Consider the following 20,317-nt stretch of genomic DNA (forward strand, 5'->3'; position numbering starts at 1 on the left):
TTTTAAATGCAATACTTGAAACAGTATGCAAAAGACAACTATATAAATTTAAAAAATACATTGACATGCACAAGACTATGACTATGTGGCAACAAATAAAATAAAAGTCTGATCAAATAGTGAAGCAAGAAAAGATGCAAATAATGTTAAAATAAGACAAAATAAAAAATAATAATAAAAATGTCTGATCATTGAATCAAGAAATGTGAATTAATGTGAATTAATTAATTGATGTGAATTAAAAATAATAAAAAAACAGTGAATTAAATGTCTGATCAAATAATGAAGCAAGACAAGATGTCAAAAAAAAAGTCTGATAAAAGAATTAAGGAAAGATGTGAATGATGGTAAAATAAAATAAAATAAAATAATGTCTGCTCAAACAATGAAGCAATGTTCAAAATGTATAATTTGACACATTGGCAATGCAAGCTCAATTTGCATGCATTGTGGGATAGACTTGGAATTGTGGGATAGACTTACCCAAAGCACAGTAATGTATACTTTAAGAAAATATGCATATTTGCATTGAAACCTGAATACAAGCTTTCCTGTAGCTCAAACAGTAGAGCGTTGGCGCTTGCAATGCCAAGGTCATTGGTTCGATTCCCAGGGAAAGCAAGAACTGACAAGAATGTAAAATGTATACCTAAGAATGTGAAATGAAATATAAGATGCTTTGGATAAAAGTGTCTGGAAAATGCATAAAGGTAAAATGTAATAGTAAATACTATGCAGACTATACATCCAATATACACAGCGAAAACAATAGTCTGATATTCTATTCCAAACACACCCAACAAAAGTATACAACACAGAGAGGCAGCAGTTACAAAGAGTCCATAGACTAAAAGTAGATACATAAATTAGACTATGCCAGAGTCATATAACACATACAGACATTGTGTCATGTTCAGTCAAACTGTTCCCGGCCAAAGCTGAGAATAATATTTTACTGCTAAAGACACACAGATTTCTCAAGGTTTATTGTTTTGAGGGCCAGGTACTAGTTATACAAGGAGAATACGATTGTAAATAATGCATTTTGATGTACTTAGACTTCACACAACCAAAAAACTAGACCAAAGTGTCAAAGGGGCCGAGTGTGAACACTTGATTTGATTTGATTCTTACCTGCATGATCTCATCAGGGTGATCTCGGGCGGATGCCAGGAAGAGTTCATGTCCGCACACAACTCCCTCCGCCAGGAAGTACTTGAGCAGCATGCGGGAGTAGCTGTCATAGCGGTCCTCTTCTGTGAACAGAAATCACCATCAATGCCACATACATCAACCCAAACTGCACCAAAACAAAGAGCGGTGAGCCTCTTGACGTGCGTCATGACAAAAGAATGGCCAGAGAGTCACCATCGGATCAGATACTGTAAATATCCCAACATGGAGAACACAAACAACACTAAACTTGGTTGAAATAATAGAACAACTGTTTATTCTGGTTGCTACTGATGGCAAACACACTAGCCACTTTATCATGGCGAATGGGACGTCTGACATAGGATCAGAGCCCAGTATGATTGTAATGGATTTAATGGTCAGTCCATCAGCACCTACACCATACATGAAAGGTATGAATATGACATGTTATATCTCCTGTAGCTGAAACGTACTTGTATTTCTGTTACAAAACAGAACTGAGGAAAAGAGAAGGGAACAGCTGTCTTGATCTATCTACAAGCTCTTCAACACTATACCTGTGATGATGAAATCTCCATTAGATACAGTTATACAGACAAACATTTGCTAAATTAGATTATACTAGTTCTTCTGAGGTACTGAGATGAACATTTTCATAGCTGCAGACATGTTTTATTTTCTTAGTGAGAAGAAAATCTATTACTGTTACATTTACATTATTACATGTGTACATGTAATACCCTGAAAGCACCAAGAAGGTCTATAATAGCTGAAGAAAGTTATTTGTTAGCATTTCCAATTTCTTTCAGTGGCAGTTTCTTGGGGGGCAATAATCAATCAATCTCATCTAAAACATCTATTCTGTCTCAACTGAATCATTGTAAAGTCCAATTAAATTTAAGCAAGCTGGTTTGTTTGGACGGTTCAAAATTATTCAGTTCAAAAATTATTCACTGGGATTTTATGTAAATATTTTTCATAGCAAAGCAATATACTGTATAATATACTATAATACTATAAAAAATAATCTAAAATAAAATACTATATATATATATAACATAATAGAATATTATATAAATAATAGCAAAATAAATATGTCAGAAAAAATGATCTGCTCCAACTGAAAAAAAAAAAAAAAAATTATATTATGTAAATTACATAAACCTTATCTGTTAAACTACCATTCAAAAGCTTGAAGTTTGTCTAAGAATCTAAACAATTTGTTTGTTTTTTAAAGAACTCTATCAGGCTCAGCAAGGCTGCTACAATTTAAAATAACAAATTAAATGAAAAACTTCAATTTCATTTTCATTCATTATATTTTAAAATGTAATTTATTCCTGTAATGTAAAGCTGAATTTTAAGTATCGCGACTCCAGTCTTCAGTGTCACCTGATCCTTCAGAAATCATTCTAATATGCTGATTTGATGCTCAAGAAACATTTATTTTGTTTCCAATGTTTAAAACAGTTGTGGAGCCTATTTTGAGGAAACAGAAAAACATTTTTTGGCCATGATTTTGAATTAATTAAACCATGGCAAAGAGCAGCATTTATTTGAAATTGTCACAAAAAAATCGTTACTGTCCCATTTGATCAACTTAATGTATCCTTGCTGAAAAAAAAGAAAAGTAATAATCTGTTTTAAAAAGGTTTTACTGACCCTGGACCTCTGATCAACGGAGTGTATGTTTTTATTTTATTTTATTTATGTATTGTAAATTAACTTTCAAATCACCTTCCCAATTTGTTTAGCGCTGACATAAAAAATAAAATAAAAAAGCTTTGTTTATAACAGAAAAATCTGGTGGCAAAATGGATTTGACCATATCTGACTGGTCAACAATTTATTGGCTTATACAGTATATATTTTACAACATATTTTTAAATAGACATTTCACATCACTTCGCACTACCCCCGTCAATCTGACTTCCTGTAATAGCGTTCAGCAACGGTCATCTCAGAAACACTTGACAGCCGGCTTCTTCCTCTCCAACTCACACTTCCAGTTTCAACCTTCCGTTCTCTTTAACAAACACCCTCAAACCCACACAGATCCAAAGCCTCTGTGTGACCTCTGAAGGATTCCTCCAACAGCAGGAGAGACTGAGGGGTTTCCTGTCCTCTTCCCGACTCTTCCTACAAACCGGGATGCCTCTCATATTCCATCACCAACGGAAGAAAAAAAAAAATTCCTCAGCTCTTCAATTTGTCATCGGAAGAACTCCCCTCTTTCTTATTGATGTGTTTCTAGGTCAGCAGGCCTTTGTGGCTTTCAGCGGCCCCGACAAAGACACCCAGATGGGCCCACTCGAGATGGGGCCTATTGTGGTGGCGTTTCTATGGCGCCTTACAAATGAAACCTGCGGGTGCTATTAGCCTAGCGGGGGTGTTTCGGGGGCAGAATGAGATGTGTTGGGGGTGCATATCTCTGCTGTAGAGACTCTGGCACATATCCGTCAGCCAAAAGGTGGGCCATCTAGAGACTTCCTATCTTTTCTGATGCAGAGAGAAGCCGCCTCTTTTGGTGAAAGAATAATGCAAGTCGTGCTTTAAGCATGTGTGTAAGGCAGTGGGAGTCTGTGAGTGCAGCGAGTGTGAGTCAGTCACTCAAAGCTGCAGGGGAAATTTGGGTCAACACTTCTGCCCTCCTGCCTCCATATGTTTGCCGTCTGAGTCCCACTGATTCACAGTGGAACCGGTACAAATCTAGATTAAATGCGCAACCTCTGGGGACACATCTACCATCTATTTATTTACTGTTGCATCAAATAATAACAGCTCAATTTGACTCTACATAAATAGCTTACAAATTGGACCTTAATCTGAAAGGTGAAGTGTGTATATTTCACTATTAAAATACTTTCTTAAAGGGATAGTTCCCCCCAAAATAAAATTTGTCATCATTTACTCACCCTCATGTTGTTCCCAAACCTGAGTGAGTTTCTTTCTTCTGTTGAACACAAAAGATGATATTTTAAAGAATGTTGATAACCAGACAGTTGACGGTAGCCATTGACTTCCATAGTATTTTTTTCCTACTATGGAAGTCAATGGGTGCCGTCTGTTTGGTTATCAACATTCTTCAAAATATCATCTGTGTTCAACAGAAGAAAGAAACTCACACAGGTTTGGAATAACTTGAGGGTGAGTTAATGACAGAATTTTCATTTTTGAGTGAACTATCCCTTTAATACGCATGCTGGGACAATAATAAGGCATATATATACACTGAAATATTTCTGTTTTTAATTTCTGCATCCCAACACAGCAACACTGGCTAAACCAATTGTGTAATTTTGGAGCAGAATTATCTATTTAACCAACCAATGGCAGGTCGCAGGAGTGTTCAAATTAAATTATTTTTTACCATTTAGTTTGATGCAACTTATAATGCAAAAATTACACACTTCACCTTTTGTTAACATCTGAAAGAAAGAAAGAAAATGAAATAAACTTCTTTTACATAATTTGTTGTATAATAGATAAAGTAGACCATACCATTTAGGCAGATCATTTCGTTCCATTATAGAAAGAATAAACATCTCTCTCTCACACACACACACAACAGTGGTATCTTTCATGTGGGTCACATGTTGAGGACGCAAGTGACCTAGACAGGACTCGATAGATCATAAAGGACCATGACCAATCCACTTCCAATGAAGTGAAAAAAGGACAAAAGAATGCAAAGAATAGAAATTAGGATGTAAAGATATAAGATCCTCATGAATATATGTTTTGAAAATAATAAGCTACATCAAAAGAAATAATTATTCAATGATAAAAACGATATGCTGGTCATATACTAGAGTGCAAAGCAAATAGTGGCAACTTTCTTAACCTTATGTCAAAATAAATAAATGAATAATACTGATGAGGAGCAACAGAAAGACCCTCAATTTTGAATCTGTCAAACTACTCTAAACTGCTGTTTAAGTCACCATGAATCACAGTTTTTTTTATGGGGTTTATTATAAATTATTCTGTGCACATCAAAAAAAAAAAAATTTAATTAATGTGCCCTCATAATCTTTACTCAAAATAACTTCCCCTCCCTCTTGCAGCGACATCTCTTCTCTTCTTTGATGACGTGTTTACTCGCATGAATGCAGGACAACCTGTCACTCACGAGATCCAATAGCAAACCTCCATCCAATCAGTTACCCAATGGACAAAATCAAGTCCCGCCCTAAATTTTTTTCTCTTTCAAGAATCCAGGATATAAATCCAAAAAGGGAAGAAAAGACTTAAAAAAAAAAAAAAAAAAACAGTCTGCAATCAGAGGTATGATCATATCTAATGAGCTATCAGCCTACTGATCCTTAGATTTGTAGTTTCATAAGCAACTAAACACACAATATTTGCACTTTTTGTTAAATTCCATTGGCTTTGTACTGTACTGTGCAACATGAAAAGATTAATCTACATCTAATGAAAACAATATTTTTAATAATCCCTGTCCACTAGTCATTATGACATGCAAAGCAGTGGCTAAGTGAAAAAATATAGCCAGTAATAAGAATATCTGAAACAACCTAATGACATGATGTGACATGATAGTATACATAAACTGCTTCATTGCTTACCTACAAGTAGCAGAGTTCCAACTGCCAGACCACCACCTATGGGAAAAAAAGTGTACATTTTAATGACATAAAATAATAATGTGTTTTTATATCCATAACTTAATCAGAAAAGCTCAAATACACCTATATTGAAATAAATGTATTCTTTTGCATAATATACCAGCTAGTATTTAGCATTATTACGTGCGTCCACACACACAGACACACTCATGCCTGGTTCGCTATCTTTGTGGGGACTCTCCATAGACGTACAGTAATAGTTTTAAAACTGTTAAAACTGTACATGCTGTCCCGTCACACTAACCCTTCCCCTAAACCTACCCATCACACAAAACTTTCTGCATTTTTACATTTTCAAAAAATATTTAATTTAGTATGTTTATTAACCCATTTTCCTTGTGGGGACCGCTGGCAGTTTTACTATCCTTGTGGGGACATTTGGTCTTTTTATTCATCAAAGAATCCTAAAAAAAGTATTACAGGTTATAAAGAAAATATTAAGCACCACAACTTTTACAACATTGACAATAAATCAGCATACTAGAATGATTTCTGAAGGACCATGTGACATTGAAGACTGGTGTAATGGCTGAAGAAAATTCAGCTTTGCGTCACAGAAATAAATTATATTTTAAAGTATATTAAAATAGAAAAACATTATTTTAAATCGTAATAATATTTCACAATATTACGGTTTCTTCGGTATTTTAACACACACACACACACACACACACACACATATATATATATATATATATATATATATATATATATATATATATATATATATATATATATATAAAAACCCTTTTTTATCAGGGGATTTTCTGTCGTTTTTATACATGCCAAGATTAGGTAATCATAATCAACTCACAATACAAAATTATTTTATATAATACAATAAAATGTAATATAATGCAAAGATTATACGCGTAATAAAGTGAAAACTACCCTGATATTTTGATTGATGGGATTAAGGCATTTCTCGTTTAAAGCAGACAGTGTGTGACAGTAGTGCAAACAAAAGTGTATTACTGCTGAATTATTTCTGGATTTATTAAGAATATATATATGAAGACGATAGAGAGGCATGTCAAAAATGAATTTAGTACACATCCACTTGACAGTGAGCTCAAACCGAGTGAATTATACTAACCAATAACGTAGTCAAGCGAGCTCACGCCAGATGACAGTAAGAGTTGTCCGTTCTGTACAGACGGTCTGGTCCCAGGGATAGAAACGAGTTTGCTGCGGGTTTTTTTCTGAAAACTAGTTGTGGTGCCTATGCTGGAGGATCCAGCCATGCATCTAACGGGAGCCGCCATGTTTTTTCTGTTGACAGTAACGCCGATGACTCTACAGCCAATCAGCGCATGAATTGTTGGGTTCTTAGCCAATCAGAAAGACACTTGGTTAGCGACGATGACGCAATGGAGTTCAAGGTTGACTGCAGCTGCGTAGTGAACATATGATCAAGGAATACAAACAGCACGCTGTCAATGTGCACGAATCAGGTAGGATTACTGTACAAATTACTATAGTGTTTATTATAATTCCATCACACATGACATTACTGATGTAGATCATATTTATGCCATCGATGTTTCAAAACTGACAGCTACATGAGCTGTAACACAAAACATTGCTGCCCTTGTACTTTAGCCAAGACTTATGAAATGTTGTAAGCAGATTCATCACCGGTGACTGTAAAAGCTGAAGCTGCCACTGTAACGGTATATTTATTGATTAATTAATTGCACAATGAATCAAGATGCATGCTTGCATACGTGTCAGAATCAGAACCATTTTTACTATTATATTTTTAATAATATGTATCGCAAATATATATAATGTATATTATTTTATATACTTTTATTCCCATGTTACAAATGAATTGTTTTTCAAATAAATACTGTTCTTCTGAACCTTCTATTCAATACCACAACTGTTTTCAACATTGATCATAATAAGAAATGTTTCTTGCACAGCAAATCATCAAATCATCATATTAGAATGATTTCTGAAGGATCAAATGACACTGAAGACTGTAGTAATGATGCTGATAAAGGAATACATTGCATTTTAAAACATCAATTAAAAAATGTAATAAAACAAATATTATAAAACATATATAAATATTATAAAACAATATATATATACACACACACACACACACACACAGTACACAATTTCCACCCAATACACACACACACACACACACACCCAATACACTATTCCCTGCATTGCTGTGGTAGTTTCTTACATAATAAATTAGACACAAATTAGTATTTAACATCCATATAGAATAACCGTGATGTTATCCATCATAAAAGTGGGTGTCTTATCATTGATAGTTTTGGTTCCTTTTTTTCTAAGATCTGTACATAAAAATGCTACATCTCCACTAGTGCTCTTTTTAGTTTGTCCAGATGCTGGTATCGCTTATGTTATTTTTATTATGTCAGCTTTATCAACTCATATCTGATTGTTCCACACAGTGCTAATGCTAACAGTCATAACATGTCAAATGTTTCCTGAGCAGCTTGTTTGGGTTTCCCCAACGTGATTCTCTTTGCTACTACAATCTGAGGTTAAGAATATAGTGGCATTGCTCAGAAGGGAAGTTAGATTGTCATCTGCAGAGGAATTGTATGCGTTAGTGTTGAAAGGAAAGCAATAATCTTGGATGCCAGGACAATTATAGGGTTGTGGTAACTTATTTGTGACCCACAGGAAGGTCATTTTATTCTCTCCTCCAAAAACGGCATTAATCTGAATTTTTTCCAATACGAAATAAAGGATATCTATCCTGTAAAAACAAAGCGGGCTAATTGGTAGGGATGTGCATTTAAATGAATAGAGAATTGTAAGGTTTCTCTTTTACCCATAACAGAAGGCCTAACTTGGCACATCTGATAAGATCTGTTTGCCTTTCAGCTCCATCTTGGGTTCAGGCTGCAGTCAAAGGTCATTTTAATAAAGATTAGTCTCTTTATGTCACGTCATTGTTACAGAACTAGCTCAGCATCCTTTGAAATTGCTTCGCTTTTGTTCATATTTACGGGGATTGACTCTGTAATTGGCTTTATTCATTATCTGCCTTTTAAAATTCATTTGATTTCCATTGGACTGTTGTAAAAATGATGTGATTGAGGGAGGTTTCCTTTATGTCATGCGTGCTGACATCTGTCCTCCATCAACCAGCAACCAGGTGTCACCATCCCAGCTCAGTCCACCAGCCTCTTTTTGATAGTTGCACCGATAGCCTCCCGATTGCCAAATCTCAAAGTTCTCCAATCCATTGAGAACAAAGAGAGCAGTGCGAGACAGGCCACCCTCAGCTGCCTTCTGCCACACAGATCGAGAACATCAGTGTTCCCCCCTCCTCATCTTCCTTCCATCTGGGTTCTCGGGGGAACGCCATCTTAGTTAACACTATTCGAATCTATGTAATCTTCTTAAGTCCCACAGAAGCTCCCAAAGTCGAGCTCCCCATGTATGTCTAAATTCAGATGTGCTGTGATAAGAAGCTGTGAAGCAAGCCTTGCGATTGGATTCCTCACTTTTTTTTCTACTAATTTCACACCATCCGCTGTCCTTCCAAATAATGTTTTAAAGATTTAAGATATTAAACAATTCATTTAAAAATCTATCTTAGGCATGTTAGTATCTTCACCAAAAAAAAAAGGTTTATCTTTTGCTGTTGCTTGACAGACTAAATCCAGAAGAACTGCAGCAATGTCTCCAAGAAGCTTGAAGAAACCTACCAACAAAGATACCTGAAAAACTATGTGCAAGTGTACCTGGACAAAATTTATTCGACACAGTAATTTGATTTAGCTAATAGAAGTAGGCCTAATACACAAGTGCCTAAAACCTTTTCACAGTACTGTAGCTTTGCAGGTAGGTTTCTTCAAGCATCTTGGAGACGTTGGAAGTTCTTCTGGACTTAGTCTGCCTCAGTTTTCTGATTCTTCATGTAGTCCCAGATGGACTCGATGATGGTGAGATCAGATCTCCGTGTGGAGCACCGGCAGTTGTCCGACTCCTTGTGCATACAACAATCTCACTGGATTATAACAATTAAAGGGTTAGTTCACCCAAAAAGGAAAAGTCTCTCAGTAATTACTCACCCTCATGTTGTTCCAACCCCGTAAGACTTTCGCTCATCTTCAGAACACAAATTAAGATATTTTTGATGAAATCTGAGAGCTGGCTCACTCCATCATAGGCTGCTGGGTCTGCCAGTCCAGAAAAGTTAGTAAAGACATCGTTAAAATAGTCCAAGTGACTACAGTGGCTCAACCTTAAGTTTATCAAGCGACAAGAATTCTTTCTGTGTGCAAAAAAACCCCAAATAATGACTTTATTCAACTATTCATTTTCTTCAGTGTGGGCCTGTGATGGGAGTTCACGAGAGCGCCAAGACGCTGAGAAGATGACGCAGATGGGTCTCGATGTAGTGTTTAAAAAGGTTCTAAAGTGTGCATTTCCTGGATGTCCGAATCGTGAGAAACCAACGAGAAAACTTAAAAGCGCCATTTTTTACTTAAAAGTAAAAAATGAATGGCTTACCTTTCACACTTTCCCATCATATGATCGTGAGCAGCATCATCTTCTCAGTTCTTGCGCATGCGTTGTAGCGCTCTCGTGAACTCACGTCAGAGGCCCACACGGAAGAAAATGAATAGTTGAATAAAGTAGTTATTTTTGGGGGGTATTTTTGGGCCACTGTAGTCACTTGGAATATTTTAACGATGTCTTTACTAACTTTTCTGGGATGGCAGATGCAATTACTATGTAGAAGTGAGCCAGCTCTCAGATTTCATCAGAAATATCTTAATTTGAGTTTTGAATATGTACGAAAGACTTACGGGGTTGGAACAACATGAGGTTGAGTAATTACTGACAGGATTGGGTGAACTAACCCTTTAATGGCAATAGAATGCTTGGAAATGTAAACTTATAGGCTATATTAATTGTTTTTTGCTCTGTATCAGAGAGGAACTATTTTCTGTCAATGCACTAGTAAATGACTATTTCTGTACCAAATTTTCTTGTAATATTTTTAGTTCTGAATGTCCGGCAATCATGAACAATGGCGCTCAGAAATACAGCACTGCATCGTTTCCACTGTCACCTGGGCTGCTGTTTATTTTCTTTGCTATTTCAGGAGGTCAGCGGAGTGTAAGCACATTAGATGGTGGTACGGAGTCATAGTGACCTTTACACAAGTGTGACATCAGTCTCAATGCCTGAATTGGTGTTTGCACACTTTGCTTTTATATATACTGCACTGTAATTGACTCTTAAAGGGAAATCTCAGATTTTTACTGCAATATTTGAAACGTGTGCCTCTAAATGATATCAGCTGAGAGGGTTTTAAAAACGTAGTTGATTTTCCAAAGTAATAAATTTATGCTTAATATACTGATAGTGTACTGATGGTGTAATTGTATTATTTTGGAAAATCAAATGTCTTAACTCTGCTGTTCAGTATTGTAGTGATGAACCAGAATCTAGGCAAACATAGGCAAACATTTTGGTTTCCTCCGAAATAGTTTTGTAGGCCAAAATGTTTAAATAGCGCTTTGACTGTTTTAATTTAGGTTTTGGTAAAAAAATGTGTGTTTTAATAAATGAGTGCATTTTTTTTGCTAAAACAGATGTGCAACTGAATGGATATGAGTGTCTATATCCAGGGTCTATTAAACTATTTCATATATTTGAACTTTTTGTTTTTACTTCAACTGCCATATTAAGGCAACACCATGAGTTCAAGACATGATGCAACAGTTTTTTTAACTCTTATTTTTTTTAGTTATTGTCATACTTGTTGCCAAGACAATTTTTTTAGAGCATTTTATCAGATTAAATGCTGCTAAACCAACATTGATGACCGCTCACTCTCAAGAGATTTGTACAATTTCAGAAGTTTGTTTTTACAACAGATTTATAGGATTAAAAGGGCATTTTGATGCCACCTGCTTCTCCGCTCTCTGGGAACCCTTTCTCCCTTCTGTTGCATTATGGGTTTTGGGGGTCCGGGGCCACAGATGGCTCTCCAGAGATGCTCTATGTGACTCTGTGTTGCAAATACATATATATCTATATACATTGTACTGTGTAATCCTGGATTAAGGGGAGACTTGGAGTTAATTATCCAATTGTTAGATAAAATTCATTTTGGTCCGTCACTTCCCCGTCTAGGGAATCATGTGGCAGATAGTGCTTGTTCCGAACACACAGGGGAATGTTCAGAAATAGAGATTTAATCTCAATTGTCTGAAGGTCTGTTTGATTTTGGCTAAACTCCATTTGATTTCAAGCAGCTGACTCACCCAGTCTCTCGCACACACACACAGGGTGCCAGTGGAAAACCAGGCGGCCGCATATGGACTGTCTCTTGATATCATTCACTGGCCGTGTAATCTTATTATGCTAAATCCTTAATCCTCACCTATGCTGGACGCCCACAACAGTAACGTGCTGGTGATTGGACGACTAGACGGTAGTTGGGGATGCTGTGTTCTCCGCAACACGTTCTGCCGAGCTGGTCTATGAGCCTTGACAGTCTCTTAGGGTCAGGATAAGAATGAAAGATAAACCCAATCAGATTAAAGTAAAATGATGGACAGAACTAAAGGAATATTTCTGGATCAACATGCTTTGTTGTTAACAGAATCTGAATCATGTCGAGTCGAGAAGTACTTTATTTTCTTTAGTTTTTAGACAGTTTGCACAGCAAAATCCCCAGAAAAGTTGCGTCTTTAAATTCACCTCTTTTAAAACACCCCTGGAAAATTACTGTAAAACTACATGAAATGTCCCATTAGATTTATTACAGTTTTTTAACCATATAGAGTAACTTACGGGTTACCAACTATCCGTATTTACCCTAGAATTTACTATTAAAATTATGATAATTGTTTTGTCCCAAAAGATGAACTCTATAACGAGCAAAGCGATTTAAAAGGAAAGCGCACAGTATATGTTATAGTTTAGGCAGAGTATCTGTGCACACTATCAATTGGCAGGGAAAAACGGCCCAGAAACAATAGTTTGTTCGCCCCACCCTGGAGTTTGATAAGCAAAACAACAGCTGGCCCTTTCACTGCCTCCCTGAGATACGACTACATCCAGTCAGGCAGAAACATCCCTGGACGGAGGGGGCCTTTGGGTAGAAGAGCTAACTCTCGTACACCGTGTTTGTGTTGGGGGTATCAGACATAATTATGAGGATTCAAAGGTGTGGATTCAATGTCTGACCGGAATGGATTGAAAGGGGTGTCGGGGACGGAGGTATGGGGCGAAGAGATGGCTGGTGGGTAATGGGATTAGGTGTAGCACTTTCCATGACACACGGAGACAGACACCTGACACTTGGCCTGGGACTGAGATGGAGGAAGTAGGGGACAGGGGGATTAATTCCGCCCCATATTGGAGATGTCATTCCCGTGGCAATAGGGGCTTTTGGGATAGGGCTCGGTTTCGTTTAGTTTCTGCTCGGCCGGGTCGCCTTAATTCCTTTGGTTTGTTTCAGGAGGAAAGATTGAGGTTTATCCTTCATTGGATATCCAGCGCGGTTGTTCTTCTGAAGATTCGTTTTCTAATTGCGCAAGAGCTCGATTTTTTTAGTTTCTTGTTATGAACCAGCCTGTAAACTGACAAACGGCACGCCATTGAAGTGTTGGTTTATCTTCTGAGCTGTTTATCTGCCAAGCGAGGTTTCATGGATGTGTACAAACATCCAAACATGACCTTTATTGACTCACGCACCCTGCTAGCTTGATGGCCAAGGAAAAGTCAATAGTTTGAGTGAGGATGGACTGTTTATTCAGACAACGCACCACAGTTTTATCAGTTAAAGAGCCGGGGTGCGAGGACAAACAAAGGACCTTGTGTTCTGTTGCTATGGCCATAGCGTAACTCTTCTTTTTTTTCTTTTTCTTTTTTGAGTTCGAGGAGATGAACCTGTGCCTGCAAGCGCTGTCACCTGCTCCCACAGGTGTAGATTGGGTTGTCTCAGACAGGGTCAGATGCCCAACCCATCAACAAGGCACAAAGAGCGACCTTTGTGCCTTGTTGATGGGTTGTAGAGGCTACTGAGAATGAAACACCATCTCTAATGATCACTTTGGTTTCACAGGTTTAACCGTTAGCATTAAATGTGTGAGGTGCATTTCCCCACCAACACCACCTCAGTGACAAAGTGTTTAAAAGCCACTTTCGACCCTCTGGCACAGGCATGTGTCGTCAGTTTTTGGCACTGAGTGAGATTTCCAATTGAGAATTGCCATGCAAATTTTAGGTTTTCAATTGGAGTCACGGTGTAAGCGGTTAAAGCTCCAGAGCTGTGGTGCTCTTTAAGAATGGTGCTCTTAATAATAGTCAACTAATCATTTGATAATTTATACAAATATTAATTTATGATGTTACAATCTAAATGTGGGATTTAATTCATGTGTCTTGAAAGCGCCATACATATTATTTTAGTATTATTTCTATACTATCTTAGTATTTATTAATAATTTTAATTAGCATTTTAGATATTTTCAAAAAAAAAAGTTTAAAGGGATAGTTCACCCAAAAATGAAAAGTCTGTCATCATTTACTCACCCTCAAGTTGTATGAGATACAAAAGATGATATTTTAAAGAATGTTGGTAACCAGACAGTTGACGGTAACCTTTGACTTTCATAGTATTTTTTGTTTTCCTACCATGGAAGTCGATGGGTGCTGTCAACTGTTTGGTTACCAACATTCTTTAAACAGAATAAAAAAAAAATGAATACAGGTTTGAACCAACATGAGTGTAAGTAATGACAATTTTCCTATTTTTTTATTTTCATCTATTCCTTCAAAAAATTTTTATTAGTTTGTGTTTTTCATGTAATATTTTATTGGTAACGCTTTACAATTAGGTCCTATTAGTTAACATTAGTTAATGCATTAACTAAAAATGAGCAATGCATTTGTTAACTTATTTATTACTCTTTGTTAACATTGGGTAATAAAAAAATACAACTAATCATGTTAGCTCAATCCATTAAATAATATAAACATACAACTTTTGATTTTATTAATGTATTAGTACTTTTTGAAATGTAGGCTACATTAACTAAGATTAATAAATGCTTTAAGAATTTTTCATAGTTCGTTATGTCAACTAAGCAGCTAACTAACAATTTTATTGAAAAGTGTTACCGTTTTATTTTACAGCTTTATTTCATTTACTCTGAAAATAATTTTAAGTTACCAATAACAACACTGCCATACATAAGCATGTGCTATTTTTTAATAAGATATAATAAAACTGACTAGTGAACAAATCAGTTCAACTACCCGTTCAGACAGCTCATTAACTACTACATTCTGAAAATGCAAAAATTTGCACATGCTTTATTCTTATGCAGGTGATGATAATATAATTGAAAATTACAAACTCAAAAAAAATTATAATATTATTATAATATTTGCATGGATGAATCGTTCACAATAAGATGCATTTATAAAATAGATGGAAATGAATTTCCATTTCATGCCGACTTCCCTTTTCCATTTCCACTCTGGTATCTTCTTGTCACTATTCCTGAAAACTAAATTTAAGTTTTAATCTCAGACTTTAATTTTCATCAACCTGGTTTAGAACTCGAAGGAAATCAGTAAATGTGCTCAAATCTCTCCTGCATGACAATATTAATGTTGGTTGTGAATGATTATTTTTCAAATATAGACTCTTTTTTTTATTTCAGCATTTCTGAGGAGTGGCATGATGTTTCGTGGTTTCTTTGTGAAGACAGTTAGCTTTGTTGGTTATACCGTCCAGTATGGCTGCATCGCTCACTGTGCCTTTGAGTATATTGGTGAATTTGTGTCGGTAAGTTTCTTGGAGATGTTTAGTCAACTCATTTGGTGAAACAGACAAAGAAATACATATAAATTCTTAATGCTACCCACAATTCGCCTACTGTACAACAGTGTTCAGGACCTTCCATGGAACCCACCATCACTAACCACGATGTGGTTTTCTCAGAACGAGTAAGCCGTCACCTCTGTCGAATACAAAAGTGAGTGTGTATGAAATGTTTACTTAAGTGTTTATTTTAAAGTGATATTTTGCTCATACTTTCATGCCAAACTATTGGCTTTATTTTTGACGTCACCTTTTACATTCTTCCAGAGGGGATATTGTAATAGCCAAAAGTCCTTTTGATCCGAAGATGAACATCTGTAAAAGAGTGATCGGACTGGAGGGGGACAAAGTCTGCACCAGTGGACCATCTGATATGTTTAAAACACACACTTTCGTGAGTACCTATTGTAGTGCACTGACACGAGCTCTGCCTTCATAATGCATAGACACTTTCTGAAGTCTTCAACTACATTTTTTTTCTTCTTTAAGTATGAACCACTGCATTAACTCTTAAGGTGTATGCATTTGAATTTCACATGCATTCGCATCCATTGGGTAAAACGTTTACCTTATGGAAGAAACAAATGCTTGTTTCTCAGTTATTATTGGTCCAGAGAGAGCATAGCTTTCACTGAAATAGGCCTAGCTGTTATTGCTTTTTGGTATCACTTGTTTTTCTTTCTTTTTTTTCACCTTGCCTATGTGCGGTTCTGACCTGTAATTTTTCCCGAAGCTGTTAGTGTTAGTGACAGATGAGTAGAGCAAGTGATGAAGAGAAAGGAGAGAAAGAAAGACCTGTCACTGGAGTACTTTAAGGTAAAGAGATACAAACCCTCAGCTAAAAAAAGATTAGAAGTTTGCTCAGTCTCTCAGTACTAGTCAAACCTAAACCGATTACAATGACAAATTAGTAAATTGCAGAACAATTACTAGGCATCAATGTTCTGATACTTTTTCTTCTCCTTTTAAAATCTAAGATTAAAGTTTGAAAATGTCCCAGTGACTTTAACAGCGATTATTTACATATTGAATTGCGATTGTCTTCTTCCTTGCATTTATTTGCATTCTGATTTAATTCTGATTGCATAATAGCCTAATGGCCATTTTGTCTTTTGCTGCATTTTTTGTTGCAAGGTCACAGTTGTTGTTTCATGTTGATTCTTATTTATAGCTGACAGAAAACACAAAACTAATACTAATATAATAAGTAAAATCTGTGACTTTGTGGTATCTAACAACACGGAAATATCAATACTTTATAAACGTTTTAGTAAAAAAAAAAAAAAAAGTCTCTTGGCAAGTAAATACTACCTTCAGTATGACAGGATGATTTGTTTGTTTCTCTATATAAAATGCCTTTGGGAAAGTAAAGGATTTGTCAATCAAAGATTGAAGGCTAATTACCGATTTGGCTGTGTGATCTTAGGCAACTGTTTTTCACTGCATGTCTCCAAACCACAATATGTTAATAGGCAAGACCTACAGTATAAACAGGAGAAAATGTGTGATAGTGTTCAGTAGAGAGCTGCAGGAATGAGTCCTAAAAGTTAGCATGCAGTTAGCAACCAATTAGCATGTTAAGCTAACTAACATAAGACAACAAACAAGGTCACCTTCGGAGAGGTATTTCTTAGGAATGGTAGTAAATATAAAAAATGTGTCCAAAGATCATATGATCAGATTTTGGACAAAATTGGACAAACCGTTTTTCGTTTACTTTAATATCGCGGACAGGCACATTGATGAAAAATGTCGATCTTGTCGGAATCGGCATAAGCATTCAAGAATGTTTTTGCAAAAATCCTCATATCTCTGGAACACTTGGTGGAGCTGAACTTCTCAGGTACCTTCAGGACATGCTGTCGACGATCCGTATCTAATTTTGTGGCGATACTGTATGTCAAATAGTGTAAAAGATACTGCAATTTCTGACAAAATTCTACATGGCAAACCGATGGTTCGTCCGATCCTGGCAAAATCAGCCCCTTTGGGGCTTGACCCCTAAAAATCTTATTGGTATTTTGTCAAGGGAACAAGGGTTATGCAAACTTCTGGTTTGGCCTATAAAATGGCATAATCCTTGTAGGACTCTATTCAGTTACCAAAAAAAAAAAAAGTTGTAGTAAAACAAAGTTAGGAAAGCAAGTCAAAGATAAGACAAGCCCTATACTAATTTACATTAGTTGTAGAGGTGTTTTGTTGACCAGAATCAAGATGTTTCTAACATGCCTCCCATTTGTAAGATCGAATGCAGGATTGTCAACATTTGTGTCTGGTCACAGTATGGTGTGAAGTCTCGCATGCTTGGCTGACAGATAGGACAAAAGCTTCACTTCTGAACAGCAGATGACGACGGGCTGAGATTTCTTGTGGATGGGATCAAACATATGTTTTCATGCTAATGAGAGTCGACTGCAAGACGAATACATGCTGACTTATGTTTATAATCACGGTTCTTTTCGCATTTGTCAATGATGAGTTTGTTTGCAATACAAAAGGTCAGCAAATCATTTTGTAAGTCATGTTTGTTTTTGATTTTTTTTTTCATCGAAGCATGAAACGGCTTTCTTAGATATCTGGTGCGACCGTAAGTATGCTTTCTTAACAGTAGAGCACAGTAAATCGTACTGTGTGGAAATCTTCATATGATTATTTGGAATTTTTAGAACTCTGCAGGGGGGGTTGGGGGGATATAAAAATGATTATTAAAGTTTGGTCAGTGCCAGATAGGCATCTCCATACTGTTATGTTTATAATGACAACGTGATGTGTTGTTCACCCTCGCCTCACATATAGAGGGGGTGGAGGGGACTTAATTAGGGGCTTGACAGCCCCACTCTCCCTGTGTGATGAGATTATTCCTAATTGATGTCAGTGTGGATCAGGATTCGCTCGGTTGCCAGCCCAGCCTGGCAGGTCTGTCCGTGGTCTAGACCCATGGAGCAGCTCATGGAGGCGTGGCTTCACCCCTCACCGAGAGGATAAAGGGAGGGGGGGGTGCAGGGCCCCAGCGGTCAGTAAAAATGATCCCATTCCCATCTGAGATGAGCAGTTAAGTCATGTGAACTTTCTCACTGTTAGGAACTCGTTCTTTATCCTCTAATCCAGGAGAACCAATATTGTGTGTTGCATGTGAAGCATGAGTCAAAGGATCATTTTAGACCTCAATTTTGGTGTGGCTGCAATCCGAAATAAATCACATTAATTTTCAGTTAGATTTATGATTTAACATTTTGCTCTTCCCATCCTGCTGTAATCTAGGTACCAAGAGGGCATGTGTGGCTGGAAGGCGATAACCTTCGGAATTCCACAGATTCCCGAAGCTATGGCCCAATTCCCTATGCCTTGATCCGAGGACGTGTTTGCTTAAAGGTAATGAGGATACAGTCTCGTTTCTTGACCTATACGCTTCCCCAAAGGCCAAACCTCAAGCTTTTTGAGTTTGAACTGTTGCCATTTTATGTTGTTTTTTTCTTCCTCATTTGAGGTATTGTTTTTCCTCAAACAAGAAATACTCAAATAATTAAAATAAATTATTTCATACTAAGATTATCCAGAAACTATCTAAAAAAAATTGTGTGCGGGCTTCATTTGAAACTGGTTTCAGCTGTCATCTCACATAGCGTCATGTGCCCATGACCCTGTAAACAGGTCTCCTCACCTTCTGTCAGCCCTTGATTGGAAACTCAAAGGCAAATGATAGAGGGGTGTTTTTTTCTTACAGGGTCTTATAGGGAAAAGGTGTTGTTTCTGCACTATAATATGAATTAGATTAATTTAATTTAATATGAACTGTTTCATTGTTGCATTTCATTGTTTCATTTAATATGAAATTAAATGATTTATTTATTGTTTTTGTTTTGCTGTGCTTTAATTTTGCAGTTGTGGCCACCACATAGTGTTGGCGTATTGGCCGAAAGTCCAAACGACGGGCGCATTTTATGAAGAACCTGTGTTCATGGTCACAATGTAAATGATATTTTTTTAAATGTTTTAAAATAAAACCTTATTTATAATTCTTGTCTGTTTCATTGTTTAAGGCAACCAAGGATTTTTGATGGTGAAGAAACACAAATGCGTCATATCAACTACATCATGTTGCAATCAATGGTTTAAAATGTTAGTGAAAATACTAAGAAGATCTGTTAATGTTTCAAATGGGTATTACAGACTTGTGTTGTTTCAAATTCATTATGAGTGTAGCTGAGAGCTGACTCATTGTTACACTGAAATTTCATTTTTGCGTTATAAATTGACATATTTGCCTGTTTCAGTAACACAGTTTGCTGTTGTTAAGGGACAGGACTGTTTTTAAGGGTTCTTAAATAGACTGGAAAATAACAGCATATGACAGTATATAGAAATTTCCCTTTTGATTGATGATGCCTGTTTCACTTTCAGAGTAAAAAAGACATAAATAAACATATAAATAAATAAAGCTCATAGTGTGACCTAATATCGAATGTGACTATTTATTATTTTAAACCCACAATTACCAGTTTATTTCATTTTTTTACTCTTGTGAGCCAGAAACAGGCTTCCAAATTCTTCTATATTCCATATGCATTGGTGTGGTATAAATATTACATCTGCTATGTTGGCATTGTCCTTTGACCTGGATTTTGTTGACCTGATACAATAGTAGAATTGAATCAGC

The 20,317-nt window shown here is 36.4% G+C and overlaps 2 protein-coding genes across 4 annotated transcripts in view; one reads left to right on the forward strand and one right to left on the reverse strand.

Annotated features, from left to right (window-relative positions):
* Positions 1-7,111, reverse strand: part of elp4 (elongator acetyltransferase complex subunit 4) — a 65,822-nt gene extending 58,711 nt beyond the window's left edge. For 2 of the 3 annotated variants that reach the window (XM_081355664.1, XM_081355666.1), the window contains exons 1-3: positions 6,901-7,111; positions 5,745-5,780; positions 1,135-1,256 (exon numbers count right to left, since the gene is read on the reverse strand). In XM_081355664.1, the coding sequence (XP_081211790.1) occupies positions 1,135-1,256; positions 5,745-5,780; positions 6,901-7,069 (327 nt within the window). In that variant the 5' untranslated portion in view covers positions 7,070-7,111. The remainder of the gene's footprint in view (positions 1-1,134; positions 1,257-5,744; positions 5,781-6,900) is intronic. The other variant, XM_081355665.1, reaches the window with a different exon arrangement.
* A 68-nt stretch (positions 7,112-7,179) lies between these two features.
* Positions 7,180-19,676, forward strand: immp1l (inner mitochondrial membrane peptidase subunit 1). The gene is made up of 6 exons (XM_081352788.1): positions 7,180-7,258; positions 15,500-15,624; positions 15,726-15,814; positions 15,928-16,054; positions 18,922-19,032; positions 19,543-19,676. The coding sequence occupies exons 1-6, from the start codon at positions 7,213-7,215 to the stop codon at positions 19,603-19,605; spliced, it is 561 nt and encodes a 186-aa protein (XP_081208914.1). The 5' UTR covers positions 7,180-7,212; the 3' UTR covers positions 19,606-19,676.
* Positions 19,677-20,317: the final 641 nt, after the last annotated feature.

This window comes from Scardinius erythrophthalmus (genome assembly GCF_964197995.2).
Source record: "Scardinius erythrophthalmus genome assembly, chromosome: 2".
NCBI lineage: Eukaryota > Metazoa > Chordata > Actinopteri > Cypriniformes > Leuciscidae > Scardinius > Scardinius erythrophthalmus.

What these genes read in the sequence shown, in the direction of transcription:
- immp1l (XM_081352788.1), top strand. Translation starts at nt 7,213, where the DNA reads ATGATCAAGGAATACAAACAGCACGCTGTCAATGTGCACGAATCAG. An exon ending in TGTTTAAAACACACACTTTC is followed by an intron (nt 16,055 to 18,921) that starts GTGAGTACCTAT and finishes GCTGTAATCTAG; the next exon opens with GTACCAAGAGGGCATGTGTG. An exon ending in GAGGACGTGTTTGCTTAAAG is followed by an intron (nt 19,033 to 19,542) that starts GTAATGAGGATA and finishes TTAATTTTGCAG; the next exon opens with TTGTGGCCACCACATAGTGT.